The sequence below is a fragment of the Eschrichtius robustus genome, chromosome X (genome assembly GCF_028021215.1).
Source record: "Eschrichtius robustus isolate mEscRob2 chromosome X, mEscRob2.pri, whole genome shotgun sequence".
NCBI classification, from domain to species: Eukaryota; Metazoa; Chordata; class Mammalia; order Artiodactyla; family Eschrichtiidae; genus Eschrichtius; species Eschrichtius robustus.
Window position 1 is genome coordinate 119,099,977 of NC_090845.1, and position 16,453 is coordinate 119,116,429.

Consider the following 16,453-nt stretch of genomic DNA (forward strand, 5'->3'; position numbering starts at 1 on the left):
ATGGAGAACACATTACAGCACCCAGCGCACAGTAGGCGCTCAAGTCCATGGTGGCTGTTATTCCACCTCCAATCAAGCCTCATGGAAGTCTGGTCGTGGCCAAATGTGCATATTCTGCTCTTCGTATCTGAACCTCGCGACTCTCCAGCTAGAGCACTTCCCTCCTCAACCACGTGGCTTCTATCCCCCAGCGTCGGCTCCAGCAAACAGGCTTTTTCAAATTGGCATGGCCCTAGGAACCCTGTTTTGAAGCCCCTCCTTCCTCATTTCCAACCCCCCGCAGCACTCCAACCAGCCCTGCTTGTACTGGGTGGGCCCGGAAAATGGGAACTGGAAAAGCAAAACAAAACCAGATCTTCAGACCAAATAAGACTTGGAGACAATGTGGTCAAAGATAAGGTGAGGTATGGGCAGGTCAAGGTGATGTTCAGAAATGATTCCAGGGCCACAGCCAATCTGCCCTAGTACAGCCCTTAGGTATGGTTCAGTGCACCTCTTAAGGGACAAGGTGTGTCTCGGGTGTTTTTAAAGGAGGCAAGCTAATCCAGACACCCACTTTAATTCTCTCAACCACAGGTGTAGTGTGGTGGCTGTACCCCTAAACTGTCAACCAAAATACAGAAGAAGGCTCCTGGAGCATCTGGTCTGAGATTGTGGAGAGGGGGTCTGACGCCATGGCTCTTCAGCTAAAACATTGACATAACTTCTTATTGAAACGACTTCTTATTGCCTTTCAAATTAAGTTCAGTCTCAGCCCACAGCATTCAAATGTTTTGCACAAGTTAACCTCAACCTACCTTGCCAGGCTTATTTCACCTTGCTTCCTTTCCACCCACCCTTCAGCCAAACTGGACTGTTTATTCCCTGAACATGACCCTGTACACTCCCACCCCTGTGTCTTTGCTGTTTATCTTATTTTTTTTATTGCAGAGCTTTGGGGGTTTTTTTTTATTGGAGTATAGTTGATCTACAACGTTGTGTTAGTTTCAGGTGTACAGCAAAGTGATTCAGTGATACATACATACATATATATATATTTCAGATTCTTTTCCCTTATAGGTTATTACAAGATATTGAATATAGTTCCCTGTGCTATACAGTAGGTCCTTGTTGGTTGTCTGTTTTATATAGTGTATACATGTTAATCCCAAACTCCTGATTTATCCCTCCCCCTTTCCCCTTTCCCCAGTTTATTTTTATTTATGACTTCTTCCCCATCCCCCATCACTACCTACTGATATCCTCCAGACTCCCTCTGAAAAAATGGACTCTCCCATGAATCCTTTCCTGATCCCTCAGCTCTCCTCCAACGGGACAGAATTTACTTTCTATCTTGCTTGTGGCATGGATTCTAGCTAGAGCCTAGGTGCTGGGGTTGAGACATACTGGGAAGTCTGGTTAATTGAGGGAACGGTGGTGGGGCTAAGGGCCTCTGAGGAGATAAATCCTCCTGAGGGGAGGAAATAACCAAGCATGACAGAGCTGACTCAGGCACAAAGGCCAAGTCGGTAGTAGGAAGCCGTGAATTGGAGTACAATGCGAAGGCCCTTAACTGAATCTGCCCAGCCCAGCCTCCCTGGATACCTACTTCTGTCCTATCCAGGGACCTATTTGCATCCAGGAAGGCTTGTCATGGCAGCAAAGGAAATGAGATCCTGACCCCCTCTTCCTAACACAGCCCACTGAGGTTCAAAGGAATAAACCAGCGGTCCCCAAACTTTTTGGCACCAGGGACCGGTTTTGTGGAAGACAATCTTTCCATGGACAGGGGAGCGGGGGCGGGGGGATGGGGAGGATGGCCCAGGAGGTAATGTGAGCGATGGGGAGGGGCAGATGAAGCTTCGCTCACTCTCCCGCCGCTCACCTCTTGCTGTGCGGCCCGGTTCCTAACAGGCTGCAGACCGGTACCTGTCTGCGGCCTGGAGGTTGGGGACCCCTGGCATAAACGATGTCTAATGGCCTGGAGTGGTCCCAAATGAGGTCAGATTGCTGAGAAGGAACAAGGAGGGTGCTCTGAGAGGAGGCTTTCCGTAAAAGGAGAATGTGGACAGGCTCTCAGAGTCCAGATCATTGGAGGGCATCTGGTTCAGGACATGCAGCCATTCTGGATATCCTGTGGATGCTCCTCGAAAGGAAAGAGCTGCATCCAAGCCGCTAAAGAGTTAAAATCCTCCAGGGCCCAGGCAGTCTTTCTTTAGGACCCTTCTGAGCTGAGTCTGACAGAGTAGAAATGGCACCTTGAGAAACCATCTTGATGAGGATGGATCAAGTCAGCACTCTATGCTGGAACCAGTTCAAGCTGGTGGTTTGGTCGGGGCCACCTCTGATTAACGGGGGTAGTGGTTAGTAGCCAGGACTCTGGAACCAGCTACCTGGGTTCAACAGCTTTCTCATATGTAAATGGGGAGAACTGAATCAGTCAACTGAGAGCAGCAAATGGGACCACCTTGTTATTAACAGTTGTGAAGTCCATTTCAAGAGGCAAGATTAGGTTGCCAATAACCCAGCGGACTAGACCAAACAAATAAAGTAGAGGACTGATTCATACACGTGTGGAAGCAACCCTAGAGATTCTTGGGTCAACTTAAGGAGGGAAACCATTAGAATTCTTTCTGGAAAAAAAATGGGTGTGTATGGGGGCGGGGTCTCAATGCCATTGTAATCTGGATATTGGAAGATGAGACTTTTTTTGAGGTATTTTTGACCTACAACATTATATTAGTTTCAGGTGTACAACATAATGATTCAATAATTGGATATATTGTGAAATGATCACCACAATAAATTGAGTTAACATCCATCACTATGTATAGTTTAATTTTTTTTTTCTTGTGACGAGCAGTTTTAAGATTTGTGGAGACTGGGACTTCCATGGTGGCACAGTGGATAAAACTCCACACTCCCAATGCAGGGGGCCTGGGTTCGAGCCCTGCTCAGGGAACTAGATCCCACAGGCATGCTGCAACTAAAAGTTTGCATGCCACAACTAAGGAGCCCATGTGCCGCAACTAAGGAGCCAGCAAGCTGCAACAAAGAAGCCCTGGAGCCGCAACTAAGGAGCCCGTGAGCTGTAACTAAGGAGCCCGCCTGCCACAACTAAGACCCGGTGCAACCAAATAAATTAAAAAATAATAATAATAAGACTTCAGGAGAACTTATTTTTAATGTGCAGGCTTATCCTACCCTACCATACTGGCAGCGCCTCGCAGACCAGTGGGGCTCCCTGGAGAGGGACTGCCATGCTCGGTGGGGCAGTGGAGAAGACCACGAGGCCTGGCAGAGTGACACGGAGGTGGTAGGGCACCCAGTGGGGCAGCAGCAGCGCCCGTGGGAATATACTTGTTCATGAGCACAGGGAAGACACTAGGAAAGAACTTGAAGGGTTAAACGATTGCCACCAACTGTAGCACAACCTGAGTCCCAAACTACAGCTAAGACCCCCATCCTTAGGGGCTGCCAGAAATACTTGAGGTGGAGGACTTGGCAAGAAGCTTAAGATCCTGCGTGAGCCCGTGTGTGTAGGTGCCCGAGAAACTGAGGTTTCCCGGTTGTGTCCTTACCTCCTCTCTCTCATTAAGTTCTTTGAGGACAAGTGCTATGTTTTACTTATCCTGTATCTCCCCAACGCAGGAGCCCTAGTCCTGGCAGAGGGCTGCAGGGCAGAGTGTGGTGCCCAGTGGGGCAGCAGCAGTGCCGGCGAGAGCAGCCTTGATCCAGGCACAGGTGAGACTCTTCCACCTCGCCATCCCCCAACAGCATCTAGCCCGGGACTTACTATTTTTTTTCTCATTTTTCAGCTCTCTTGAAGTATAATTTACATATCATGAGTTCACTTATTTTCAGTGTACAGTTTGAGGTTTAATAAATTTATACCATCACGCAGACATCATCATGCCACATCATTACAGAACACTTCCATTATCCCCAAATTTTTCCTTGTGCTCCTTAGCAGTCATCCGTGCTCCAACCTCCAGACCTAGGCAACCATTGATGTGCCTTCCATCACCATAGTTTCGCATTTTCTCGAAATTTCATATTAAGGAAGTATACAGAGTAGCCGGTGTCTTTCATTGCATATGTTTTTCATCCCTGTTGTAACACGTGTCAATAGTTTGTTCTTATTTGGGATCAGTGGCCAGTCTGAACTCATGACAGTTTAGTGCTAATTATGTAGGAAAACCAACTCTCCCAAGTTATTCCAATCCTACAGTCAAGGTGAGAGTGGAATGATCAAAATGCATTTAATATGCAATTTCCAATTTGCAAGAGTCACCATTTTTATCTGGGACGATTCCCACTACAAATAATAGATCATGAAAGGGTTTCATGTTGCTAACTAAATAGCCACAGAATGGTAATACTTACATCTTATAAAAAAGTAAAATTGATAACCAATAAACTGGATTTTTAAAATAATATTGTTCTTTTTTTAATTGCTGACTAGTAGTCCACGGTATGGATAAGTCACATTACGTTTACCCAATTGCTAACTGATGGACATTTAGGATGTTTCCAGTTTGTTTTTATGAATGATGCTTCCATGCACATTTGCATTCAAGTCTTTGTGTGGACATATGTTTTCATTTACTTGGGTAGATACGTAGGAGTGGAATTGTGTGGCCTTTATTGACTTAGAGTCCCTTAATAGGGATTACACTGCAGGAAGCTGAAAGTAAGCCCCATGGAAACGGAACACGTGATTAAGGGTATGTGAGAGAATTTTAGGAAAAGGGAGGTTACTGAGAGGTAGAAACGCACTAAGAGATAAATTTATCTACTTCATAATTTGTACCTCAATATTTAGGAAGCCTAAACATTTTATCTGACACAAAACTGCCTCCATCTATTATAATTGGAGACTCACTGACCACAGCATACAATATTAGGCATGTGTGGGTGGCCAATACAGTGATCCGGGCATAGAAAGGCACCGAAATCTGAACAGCCTACATGGTTGTTCACTTTTTCGGAGCCATCAGTAATTATGACAAGAATTTGCTTTAACAAAAAATTCCACTTCAAGATTCGAGTGGAATTTCTACTCCTTGTAGAGCTTACCATTACATAATTTGTATTTTTTTTTAACCTGGTCTCTGCAGAGGCCATTCTGAATAGTAGTCTCCTCTTGAAATATGGAACTATACCAATAAAGTTTTGGAGCAAGAAATTATGAGGGAGAACAGAGAATTCTGTGATGACAGGAATCACTATTACATAGATCTAAATACACCCACAAGTCAAACTTGTCCTCTTAAAATTGATCTAACCCAGTTAATTAATAACAAAGAAATCCATCCTGTTTCCCGGCACAAGGGCATTAAGAAAAAAAAAAAAAAGGAACCTCTATTGTTGGAGACTTATAGATTGAGAATTCTGGTTATTCATTTTTCAGCTCTCAAATATGCAGACAGAATTTGACCTTGAGTCATAGGCCAAAAGCTTAACCACTTCGTTTTTCTCCCATTGGAAAGATCACCTCAAGCACCTTGAGTCATTTGAGCGCAGGTACCCGATGGTTCAGTAGACGTGGCTTACCCGGGACTGAGATTCATAGGGAGGATTTTTGAAGTATCCATCACATCACAGAATTCCTTTTTCTTTAATGAAGACCCACAGAAATCTCTCTTCGACCTCAATATCAGGAAAAACCATGCTTCTCCTGAACAACTGGATTGTTTTCATTTTTATCCTGTGTAAGTGGTTCTCAGAGTGTGGTCCCTGAGCAGAGCATCAGAATCACCTGGGAACCTGTTAGAAATGCAAATGCTCAGGTTCCACCCCAGATCTATCAAGTTAGAAACTCTGGACGTGAGACCCAACAATCTGTGTTTTGTTAAGCCTTCCTGGTGATTCTGATGCAAGCCAAAATTTGAGAACATTAACTGAATTGGGCTGAAACCAGGAAAACCAACTTTAGAAAATTGGTAATTTATTTGTTCAATGTCTAATACTTCCTTTTGGGTTAAAAGGTTACATTAAGGTTGTATTACAATTGCTTAATCTACAACCAAGTAGTTGGTTTTGAAAACCTTGGATGATAATATTGACCAATTATGTACTACTAAAAACAAACAAAAAGGGATTTCATCATCTTGTATAGGCTAAGTGCCCTGCAACTTGAACTACAAACGATTAACTAGACACGGTTATGCTTTGTGTGTGAATTATAGGGTAAACGAAGTAGATATTAAAGCAGATGAATTTAAATTATCTATCATGATTTACTTGTTAGCCTGGAAATCTCTTGTTCTTTAGTTAATAAAACACACAGAAAACCTAAGTCCACGATGCCAAATGAGCAAATATGACTCATTGTCAGGAACTGAGTGTTTTTTTTAGCTCTTGCCGCTTTCAGAATCCAGAGGGAACCTGTTTCCATCTCAGCTCTGCTACGGAATGCTTTGTGTGACCTCATATGAGATAACTGTCCCCCTCTGAACCTCATTTTTGCCTCTGAAAAAATTGAGGATTTGATTTCATCATCTTTAAGTTCACTTCCATCTTTGATCTGCTGGGAGTCTGGAATTCTAGAGATCCCCAAACACCAGCAGCACCCGGGACATCACTGCTCTCTCCTGACCTCTCCTGACCAGAGGGCAGAGGACGGAGGGAAGGCACGCATGTGGCTGCAGCCTGAGGCAAGCATGCCTGAGATCTTCCGAGTTCAGATAATTTTAAAAATCACGCGCCAGGGTTTATTTCTTACTAAACAGTGCTGTGTGGCCATCAGCCGAGGTGTGAAGTGGGGGATACGGCTTGCTCTTTGCTAAATGCTACACGGGAATCCCAAAGAGATTTGATCATTAGCTTTGTGAGAACAAGATGTGAACGGTATAGAGAGCCGTTTTCTGTAGAGCCGATCTTAAAGAGGCAGCCCAGTGCGTGAAATTAACATAAGGGTATATAGTTCAAAGCGAAGGGGTTTGGGTTTATCCAAGCATTCCCCTTCCTCTTTCCCATGAAAAGCAGTTATTTCACTGGGTAATTCAAGACCTGGAGATAATTTCATAAGGAGTGGAGGATAGGTGTGGTTTAGGTTGTTCAAATTAACCAGATAATTGATTCAATTCATCCAGTTCACTCTCCCTGTAGAATTTATTGCGCCTATTATTGTCAGTATAAAAAGCTATCTTTGCTCCTTCTGTTCATTGGGCAGCCAAATACTTTGCTGTCTTTCATGCCACTTCCCAGACTAATTCTGATCTGGATATATTTATAAGCACCTTACTACAAAAAGTTTCTCCTAGCTGAGAGATTATCCTTTGAATTTGATCATTTCAGAGAATATTCCTTAGCAGATAATATTATCCAATGCCTTTAGACTGCTGGCCTCCCACCCTGCATATACACACAGAAATCACATACTTGCATTCTCTGTATCAAGGGGCATTTCTTGCTGGTACTATTGCTAGTACTAAGGGAATTGCCTTAATTTTCTGCTTCCTTCGGTTCATGTAAACATTATCTCCATGCCCATCACCTCTGGAGTAGCCTGTGGCATTCCCTCACTTGAAAAGAATGATTTTCATTCTTACAAGTCCTTTTGCGTCAGGACCTCGAGCTGGGTTCTGCATTATTTTGTTTTGGAACAAGGCAGGTTCCTTTTAACCATTTCTAAAGGGAGAAACCCTAAATGGCATTTACAAAAATATATGGCATTAAAACAGATGGTCAAACAGTAAAAGGGTGTTTTAGTAGGACATTTAGAGACAAAGCAACTGGTGGTTTGCCTGGATTTTGCATCTCTTAAAGGTTGCTTTGGTACTGTGCAGCAGAGCCCTGGTAATACGCAGGTTTGGGAATTACCATGTGTCAGAGCTGGGTGATAAGCCCAGGTCACCTGAATTATTCCTCCTTGGAAGTGACATCAGCCCTATCAAAATGTGAATGATTTGTTGCTTCAGCACCTCTCTGATATTAAATCTAGAGGAGTGGATTCAAGTTTGTGCTTCAGGGGACACACATACTTATTTACCCTGTAAAAGAGAGTGCACTAGACCACCTTCTGATTGCAGAGAAATGGATGAAAATTGACAAAACCTATACAGATCTTCGTGGTTAGATATGGAAACAGAGTGATTCTAATAAACAATAAGTATTGTTTAATAACATCTAGGTAGTCCATAAGATTCCCCAACAGGGAAGAACAAGCAACTGCAGAGCATTTCCCAAACCCCCCTCCTTCTGTCATGGAAACGCCGATAAAACTCCTCCACCTCCCACACTCCAGTGCCAGATCGGTAAGCATTTAGCCAAGCATGCTGGGAGACAAAGAACAACTGAAGGAAAGGAGTATCCGGGTGTCTTGGATTTGCTTGCCATTCTGCTCTGTTGCTCTACCATCTCGTTACTAGACGTAGGCATTAGACGTGACAATCAACTACATTTGAACTGAGCAGAAGAAATATTAAAGGCATAGGCTTCAGAAGAAATGTCTCAAAGGCAGCCTCAGTCACCTAATCAGACTTTAATTTCAACCACAAATGACACAGAATCATCAAGCCCTGTCGTTCCTAATGATACCACAAATAAAGGAAGGACCGGAGACAACTCTCCAGGAATAGAAGCATTGTGTGCCATCTATATCACTTATGCTGTGATCATTTCAGTGGGCATACTTGGAAATGCTATTCTCATCAAAGTCTTTTTCAAGACCAAATCCATGCAAACAGTTCCCAATATTTTCATCACCAGCCTGGCTTTTGGAGATCTTTTACTTCTGCTAACTTGTGTGCCAGTCGATGCAACCCACTACCTTGCAGAAGGATGGCTGTTCGGAAGAATTGGATGTAAGGTGCTCTCTTTCATCCGGCTCACTTCTGTTGGTGTATCAGTGTTCACGTTAACAATTCTCAGTGCTGACAGGTGGGTTTCTTTTCTCAGTTATATTTGCCAGGATGTGAAATTAGGCGAAAAGAAAGGAAAGCTTGTACGGAACGTTCACTGGCTACTATTCTGCTTTTCTCACACTCTGTAACCTGGATGTAAGATTGAAAAATCGGGGGGCATTTTAAATAAAAGTTGGTGTAAGAATATTAAAATTCCTGTGTTAGCATCAGACGAGAGATTGAAATTGTGTGCTTCAGGGATCATTTATTTTCTTTGAAGTGTAATTGTTTGTTTGAAAGAATACTGAACGGTGTTTTTCCCCCCGGTTTATTAAGGCAAATTATTCCAGGTGTAAAAGAAAAACAATTCTTTCTTTATACATTACTGCAGCCTAGTGGTGCAATATTGTCAACATTAAAACATCAACATAGGTGTGAAATTGACCACATACACATTACTGTCTACTGGAAGAATGGTAAAAAGATACATGCATCTAATTTATTTGAAATGCATCAAATTAATTAATGGCAGAAAAACGGTGAGGCTTTCAGCTTCCTGGTAACTCAGTGTAATGTCATCACTTAATTGTATTTGTTTTTTCTATAGGCGTTCAATGACATTCTCATTTCCAGACATAAATTAATCCCGGCTGACTTTTAGAGCTCTATGGATGGAGCGTGTGAGAACCCCTGGCAGCCAGGGTGTTTGGGCTCTGTTAGGATATTTTCAGTCTACGTACTGGGTCTTTCTGTGCCTATTGTAGAATGATAACTGTGAAAGCATGAAGAAAAATTGAGGCTCCAGATGTTAAAAGTGATGCTTTAACAAGCCTGCAAGAAGCCTGTAAGTAATCAATGCCTGGCAGTAACAGAAGGAAAAGCTTCTTCAGATTCTGGAATCTGAGAGGAGGAAAAGCTTTCCCTGTGTCTTTTATGGAATTTTGCTTTGACTGGTTTTATATTCTGTTTGAGGGCAGATTTACTTAAAGGCTGTAGATTTTAAGGTGGATTTGTCAGAATAAGGAGGCATCTTTTCATGGGTACAGGGTTTCCGATTTCACCCTTGCCTTGCCCTAAATCTACCTACAGATTGGATCGGCTTGGGCAAGAAATTAGCACTTATGAACAGGGAAGAAATTAACCCTCTCCTCTTTCCTGCATAAACTCATGGAATTCTTTTCTAGGAAGGTTGATGACTGCTCTCTCACAAGGAAAGGAGAATTAGGTTTAACATCAGTCACTTACATAAAAAGGAAGTCTTTTAGAACACAAGGTAATGCACAGGTAGTGAATTACTCTCCATCACACACAAAATCATGCCGAAAAATATTTATTTGCCCTAAATAGAGGGTCTACAAGAAAATTATAAAAATTGCAAATCTGGAATATCTCATAACAGTGAATAAAGGAAAAAGTGATTAGCATCAATATAAAATACTGGGATGTATTATGTGTATTTGAAATCGTAACCAATTCCAGTTGGTTAATGTTGGCTTGGTTATATACATATGGGATAAGAAGGTAGAACTGGATGACCACGGAGATCACTTCTAACTTTAAGATTCTGTAATTTTGATATTGATTTTGCCCTTTGCTATGATTATGTGTTTCTAGATACAAGGCAGTTGTGAAGCCCTTGGAGCGTCAGCCCCCCAATGCCATCCTGAAGACCTGTGCCAAAGCTGGCTGCATCTGGATCGTGTCTATGATCATTGCTCTACCAGAGGCTATATTTTCAAATGTATATACTCTTCGAGATCCCGACAAAAATATGACCTTTGAATCGTGTGCCTCTTATCCTGTTTCTGAGAGGCTCCTGCAAGAGATACATTCTCTGCTGTGCTTCTTAGTGTTCTACATTATTCCACTTTCGATTATCTCTGTCTATTACTCTTTGATTGCTAGGACTCTTTACAAAAGCACCTTGAACATACCTACTGAGGAACAAAGCCATGCCCGCAAGCAGGTATGTATTAATCAGGACCCACGCATGAATTTAGAAGGGAAATGCCTCCTTTTGCACTCCTGAGCAATAAATACTTTAGCAGTATCGTATTTTTGTTATGGTCATGGGCTGTGGAGTCTGTCAGACCCAAGATTTAATTCCATACCAGCTGAGCAATCTTGAGCAAGTTACTTAACATCTCTGAGCCTCACTTTCCTCATGTATAAGATGAAAATGAGGTCTGGATGATATATATGAAATGCTGAGCATAGTTCCTGCTGCAGAGTAAACATTCAATAAGTGGTAGGACTACTATTATTAGAAAGCTGAAGTTTGGGATCAGTCAAAAATCACCCCACAGAATAGTGAGAAACATCACACAAGGTGAGACTATAAAGTGAAGCATCTTTGGTTTAGAAAAACACAGGATGGTAGAACTGGCAAGAAGCCATAACATTATTCAATGCAAACCACTTACACACAGATGAGCAGACTGGGCGGAGGGGTTATCTCGAGGGATGCAGTGCCAATGGCAAGAGAGCACAGTGATTCACAGAAGCTTGATTAAGACCATTGCAAGACCCAGGTGTGCTCTCCTCTCATAAATATGAACAGAATAAAAAGAATATTGGCAAAACATCGTTCCATTTGATTAAAAAAACCCAACAGGATTTCTATCTTTCTTGGGTGGGAGGAGATGATTCCATTTACCTCTTAACGAGTATGTGCAGAGCTCAGCGGTTTATTTTGTTTTTTTTTGGGCTAGTACATTCAGTTGCCTCAACAGTGGTGGTCAGGAGGCTAAAGTTGCATTTTAATGCCCATGTGAACAGTTATCTTTGCTCTATGTGTGACTACAGGCAATGTCTTCACTTAATGTGGTTCATTTCTCTTATTAAGAGGTGCAGGTAGGATTATTTTCATACATGAAGGGTGGCACATTGATTTTTATTCCATTGACTATATAGTTAGAATTCCTATACGTTAACAACAATTTTTGGTACCAATTTAGCAACTTTCATAAACCCCAGAAGACTATTCTAACCTAGTCAGCCTCTGCTGATGCAGTGAAAGCAGGTTTGTATAGCATCTATTTCTTAATTAAATTAAATTTTCGATAATTCCACAACACTGCTTGAGATAATTACAGACACCCTAGAGTATCTCAAAACCAGGGATGGGAGTCTCTGAATTAGAGCTAATCAGAGACCAAGATCAGAGGTTACCATGTCAATTAACTTGCTGTATTCTCTAGCCACGGGCTGACTTCCTTCACCTGCACGTTCAAAGGGACACCAGCCTGTTAACTGTAAATTTCTATGTAAATCTAGAGAATGGCTTTTTAAAATCTCTGCCAGCTAAATGTTTTTGTTTGGGTTTTCGGTTGTTTTTTGTTTTTGTTTTTTGTTGTTGTTTTGTTTTGTTTGTTTTGTTTGGGTTTTTGTTTTGTTTTGTTTTCTTGGTTGTTGTTTTTGCCATTTTTCTTCCCCCTATAGATTGAATCCCGAAAGCGAATTGCCAAAACGGTGTTGGTGCTGGTGGCTCTGTTTGCTCTCTGCTGGTTGCCGAATCACCTCCTGTACCTCTACCGCTCATTCACTTCTCAAACCTACGTGGACCCCTCTGCCATTCACTTCATTGTCACCATTTTCTCTCGGGTTCTGGCTTTCAGCAATTCTTGTGTAAACCCCTTTGCTCTTTACTGGCTGAGCAAAACCTTCCAGCAGCATTTTAAAGCTCAGTTATTCTGTTGCAAGGCAGAGCTGCCTGACCCTCCTGCTGCCAATACCCCTCTTGACAACCTGGCCGTGATGGGAAGGGTCCCGGGTGCTGCAAGCACTCAGGTGTCTGGAATTAGTGTGTCCGTGTTCGCTGGCTGTAGTGTGAAGAAGGAAGATGACAGAGTCTAGCTTTTCAATTAAAAATAGTATTTTTCCTCCCAGCGTGTGTATTCGACTCTGAGCTGTGTGTAGCTGTATGGTGTCAGAATTTTTGTTGCTTGAGAATTGTGCTGAAATCTTAGGAGGGAAGGATCAGACAAACCATGATTTTCTTCAATCTACAAGCATTAACGAACATTATTGGGCTTTCTAAATAAAACAGAGCCCCACTAGGCGTAGAAAGACATATCTGCGTATGTCAGTGGGTCCTATAAGAGGTTGAATAGGAGGTGAAGTGAAATAAACAAGATGACACTTAAAAATCTAATATGTTTCCATCACATCTCTGATGCTTATAATTTCGCATATACTCCTGTGATTTGCATAAAACTGTGTTTATTATGTGGTGTAAATCTACAGATTATACTTTGCATATGAAAAGGGGCTCAAAGAGAGGTAAAACATCTCTTCTGCAGTTTTCTTAAAAAACAAAGTCCTAAAAGATAAACCTTCACAGGGTTTGTTTTTGACTACCCTCTTCCATTAATCTCTATTCCATTAGAACTAAAGCTGTGCAATGGCAATGACAACGTTTTGGGCTCAGTGAGTATAAAGTAGCGAGTAAGGATCTGGGGCAGGGTGTTTGCCTTACTAGGTCAGCACTTACTGACTTAAGGTAGTTCTGGAGTTACAACTCCCATTGATTGATAATTGGGCAAAGTTATCTTTCACAAATATTGTGAAGAACTTGCCTTCTTCATAGGCAGAATAAGTGGCCATGTTTATGGTGTCATTTGAGGGCTCCAAAGAAGGACCCCTGTCAAAAAACCTGTGAGCCTGCCGGTGTCTGAAATTCTTCCTTGAAGGAAATTCATTTCTTTCTGGTAAGCAGTGCCCTCTTTCTAAAAAATGCAGAAGTACCACATGAGATCCCTAACACCTGGGTGTGCAGTTACTATCAGATCATCTTCCTGCTTGACTACCTTAAACCTGATGTGTGCCTAAATCCTGTAAGAGTATGACCTAATTAATCTCTGCCCTTGGAAATCAGAGGATTTTCTATCCTCTGCTCCTACTTGCTAACACTATAAGCTTGTTAATAAATATTATTTCAAACAACTGTTGTCAATAGACGTGTCAGATTTAGATTTGTGCTTTCAGAAAATGTTTTCTTGGGGGCAAATTAAAGCATATGTTTGGCACAATCGATAGTTAAATTTGAATTTTCAAAAACTTGATTTTGGGGTGTGCTTTTGGTAGCTTTGAGCTTTCTTTAAATGGCTTGTGTAATTGTGAACTTTTGCTTAAAGATGTGGCTCGAATAGGGGATATATATTAACACTAGACTTTACATTTAAGTAAAATTCGTTTACTTAAAGTGGGGGGGGTGTTAGAATTGTATTAGTATTGCTTTGGGTTGGATGTTGTAACAAGGGGAGAAAAATAAATATGAAATAAAGTTTTAAATGACTGTGTAACTTTATATTCTAAAAACAATACTTCTGACAGAATATCACTGAGAACCCATTTTAACTCCAAAATGTATTTTCAAGTGCCAAACTCCAAAATATTTTACTATTTTCCTTACTCTGGGTAAAAATTACACCTTTATTCTCCTAAGCATAACATTTTAGAAATAACTTGATCAAAGTACCAGATTACAAAAGCTAAGCGAGCTTTTTAGCAGTTGATAAAACTAGAGCTCCAAGAACTTTGATTTTCTTCATTCTCAGTAATCCCTAGGTGACTTAGGGGTCTGATATAAAATAAATCCCTGAATGGCTTTATAGGGCATCAGCCTCCCGTCCAGAATTGGGGAATTGGGATTAAAATTCATGGCTTTGCTTTGATTTTTTTTGGAGAGGGTGGTCTTTTTTTTAACAGATTATCCTTGTCAGAGCTAAACTTACAAGTAGGCCCCAATATCCACAATTTTTTTCACACGGACTATTGTGTGCAGCAATGTTACTACATTTCACTTCTTTGGAGAGGGTCCTAAATGGGGGCACGGGGGAACACATGAAAAACAAATTTTGTATACTTCTCAATTTTGCTCAGGGCCTGCCCTGACCCAAGACTTAGAATAATGGACCATAATAATATAATATGCTACAAAGCAGGAAAACAAAGTCACAAACTTAGGTAAGTCTTTGTCATTGAAGTTGATAGTACTACAAAACATTTAATACTGGTATACCTACTGACAATAGCAAATTTGGGTTTAAAGAATTTCTGCAGTTATTACCATCTTAAGTCAGGGATCCATCAATTTTTTTTTGTCAGAAGGAGTTACTTTTATTTCCACTAAGTCTTGAGATTACAGGAAGTGGGGACAGGAAAATTCCCGAACAGAGTGAGCCTGAATGGGCCATTAAAAAAAATCTACTTTGGTATAGTTCAGTAATTTTCCAGAAAGACTTCCTAGGCCAGGTAGATGACTTCTCTGTCCAGGCAGTCTCTGCTTTTGTAGGTTAATGAATTTTTATCCACCAAGAAGTCGGTGGCCTATTAGGCCAGGAGTACAGCACAGATCACCCCTCACAGAGAAGAACGAACGTGATGTTCAGGGAGAAGCCGGCTGTCTGGGTTTTGTCTTCCTGGGTCCAGCAGCCCCTTGTGCAGCCCATCTATATTCCATTCCTGGAGTTTCGGGAGCTACCCCCATCCTTATAATAACAAAGGACCCCCCTTTTTGCTTGTTAGCTTGAATGTTTCTTGCAAAAAATCTTGGAAATAAAAACAGGTTATAGGGACTTCCCTGGTGGCGCAGTGGTTAAGAATCCACCTGGCAATGCAGGGCACACGGGTTCGAGCCCTGATCCCGGAAGATCCCACATGCCGCGGAGCAACTAAGCCTGTGCGCCACAACTACTGAAGCTGGTGCCCCTAGAGCCCGTGCTCTGCAACAAGAGAAGCCACCGCAATGAGAAGCCCGCGCAGCGCAATGAAGAGTAGCCCCCGCTTGACGCAACTAGAGAAAGCCCGCTCACAGCAACGAAGACCCAACACAGCCAAAGATAAATAAATAAAATAAATTTATATAAAAAAAGAACAGGTTATAAAGAGATACTTCCAGATTACCTCAGTTACTAGGGATTTAATTCTAGGAATCCACAAGGAAATAAGAACTGGAACCAGGCCTCATAGAGACAAAAGTGTTGCTTAAAAAAAAAGAAAAAAACTGGGAATTCCCTAGCGGTCCAGTAGTTAAGGACTCCACACTTCCACTGCAGGGGGCACGGGTTCGATTCCTGGTCGGGGAAGTAAGAGCCTGCATGCCGTGGGGCACGGCCAAAAAAATTAAATTAAAATAAAAAATAAATTAAAAATTAAAAAAACAAAACTGTCAGGGCCAGTGGCCAAGTAGAAATGCCATTGTAGGTACAAGCATGCTTAGGTCCCAACTCACTACTCCACTATTACGGTGACTCAATGACCCTCTGTCACTGCCTCAGCTTCTCCTCTCACCCCTGGAGAACTTCTCCACAGAAGGCCTCTGTTCTGCTTACTACCTTCCCTGTGTGGGCCTCCCTGCTTCTGGGCTACTCTGACCATGTCCCTGTCTGTTCCATACTCAACCCTCTTTCTGGGAGAGGCTTGTTGGCTCAGTGAGTCAAATTCAGTCTAGAATGCGGGGCTACCCTACCAGGTCACCTCACAGGCCTCTGGGTAGCCCGTGACTGGGTCACATGGCAAGTAACCTTTTTGGTCACCTGCTGAGAGGGGTCTGTGGATAGAGCAGGCGCTCAGTGTCACGTGCAGCAGGGCTGCGTAGCATATTATCACCTATGCTGTGAACT

General features: G+C 42.1%; 1 protein-coding gene across 1 annotated transcript; it reads left to right on the plus strand.

Annotated features, from left to right (window-relative positions):
* The first annotated feature begins 8,431 nt into the window (after positions 1–8,431).
* Positions 8,432–12,683, plus strand: BRS3 (bombesin receptor subtype 3). Its single transcript, XM_068534021.1, has 3 exons — positions 8,432–8,865; positions 10,443–10,794; positions 12,270–12,683. Exons 1-3 carry the CDS (start codon positions 8,432–8,434, stop codon positions 12,681–12,683), a joined length of 1,200 nt encoding a protein of 399 aa, XP_068390122.1.
* The last annotated feature ends 3,770 nt before the right edge of the window (positions 12,684–16,453 follow it).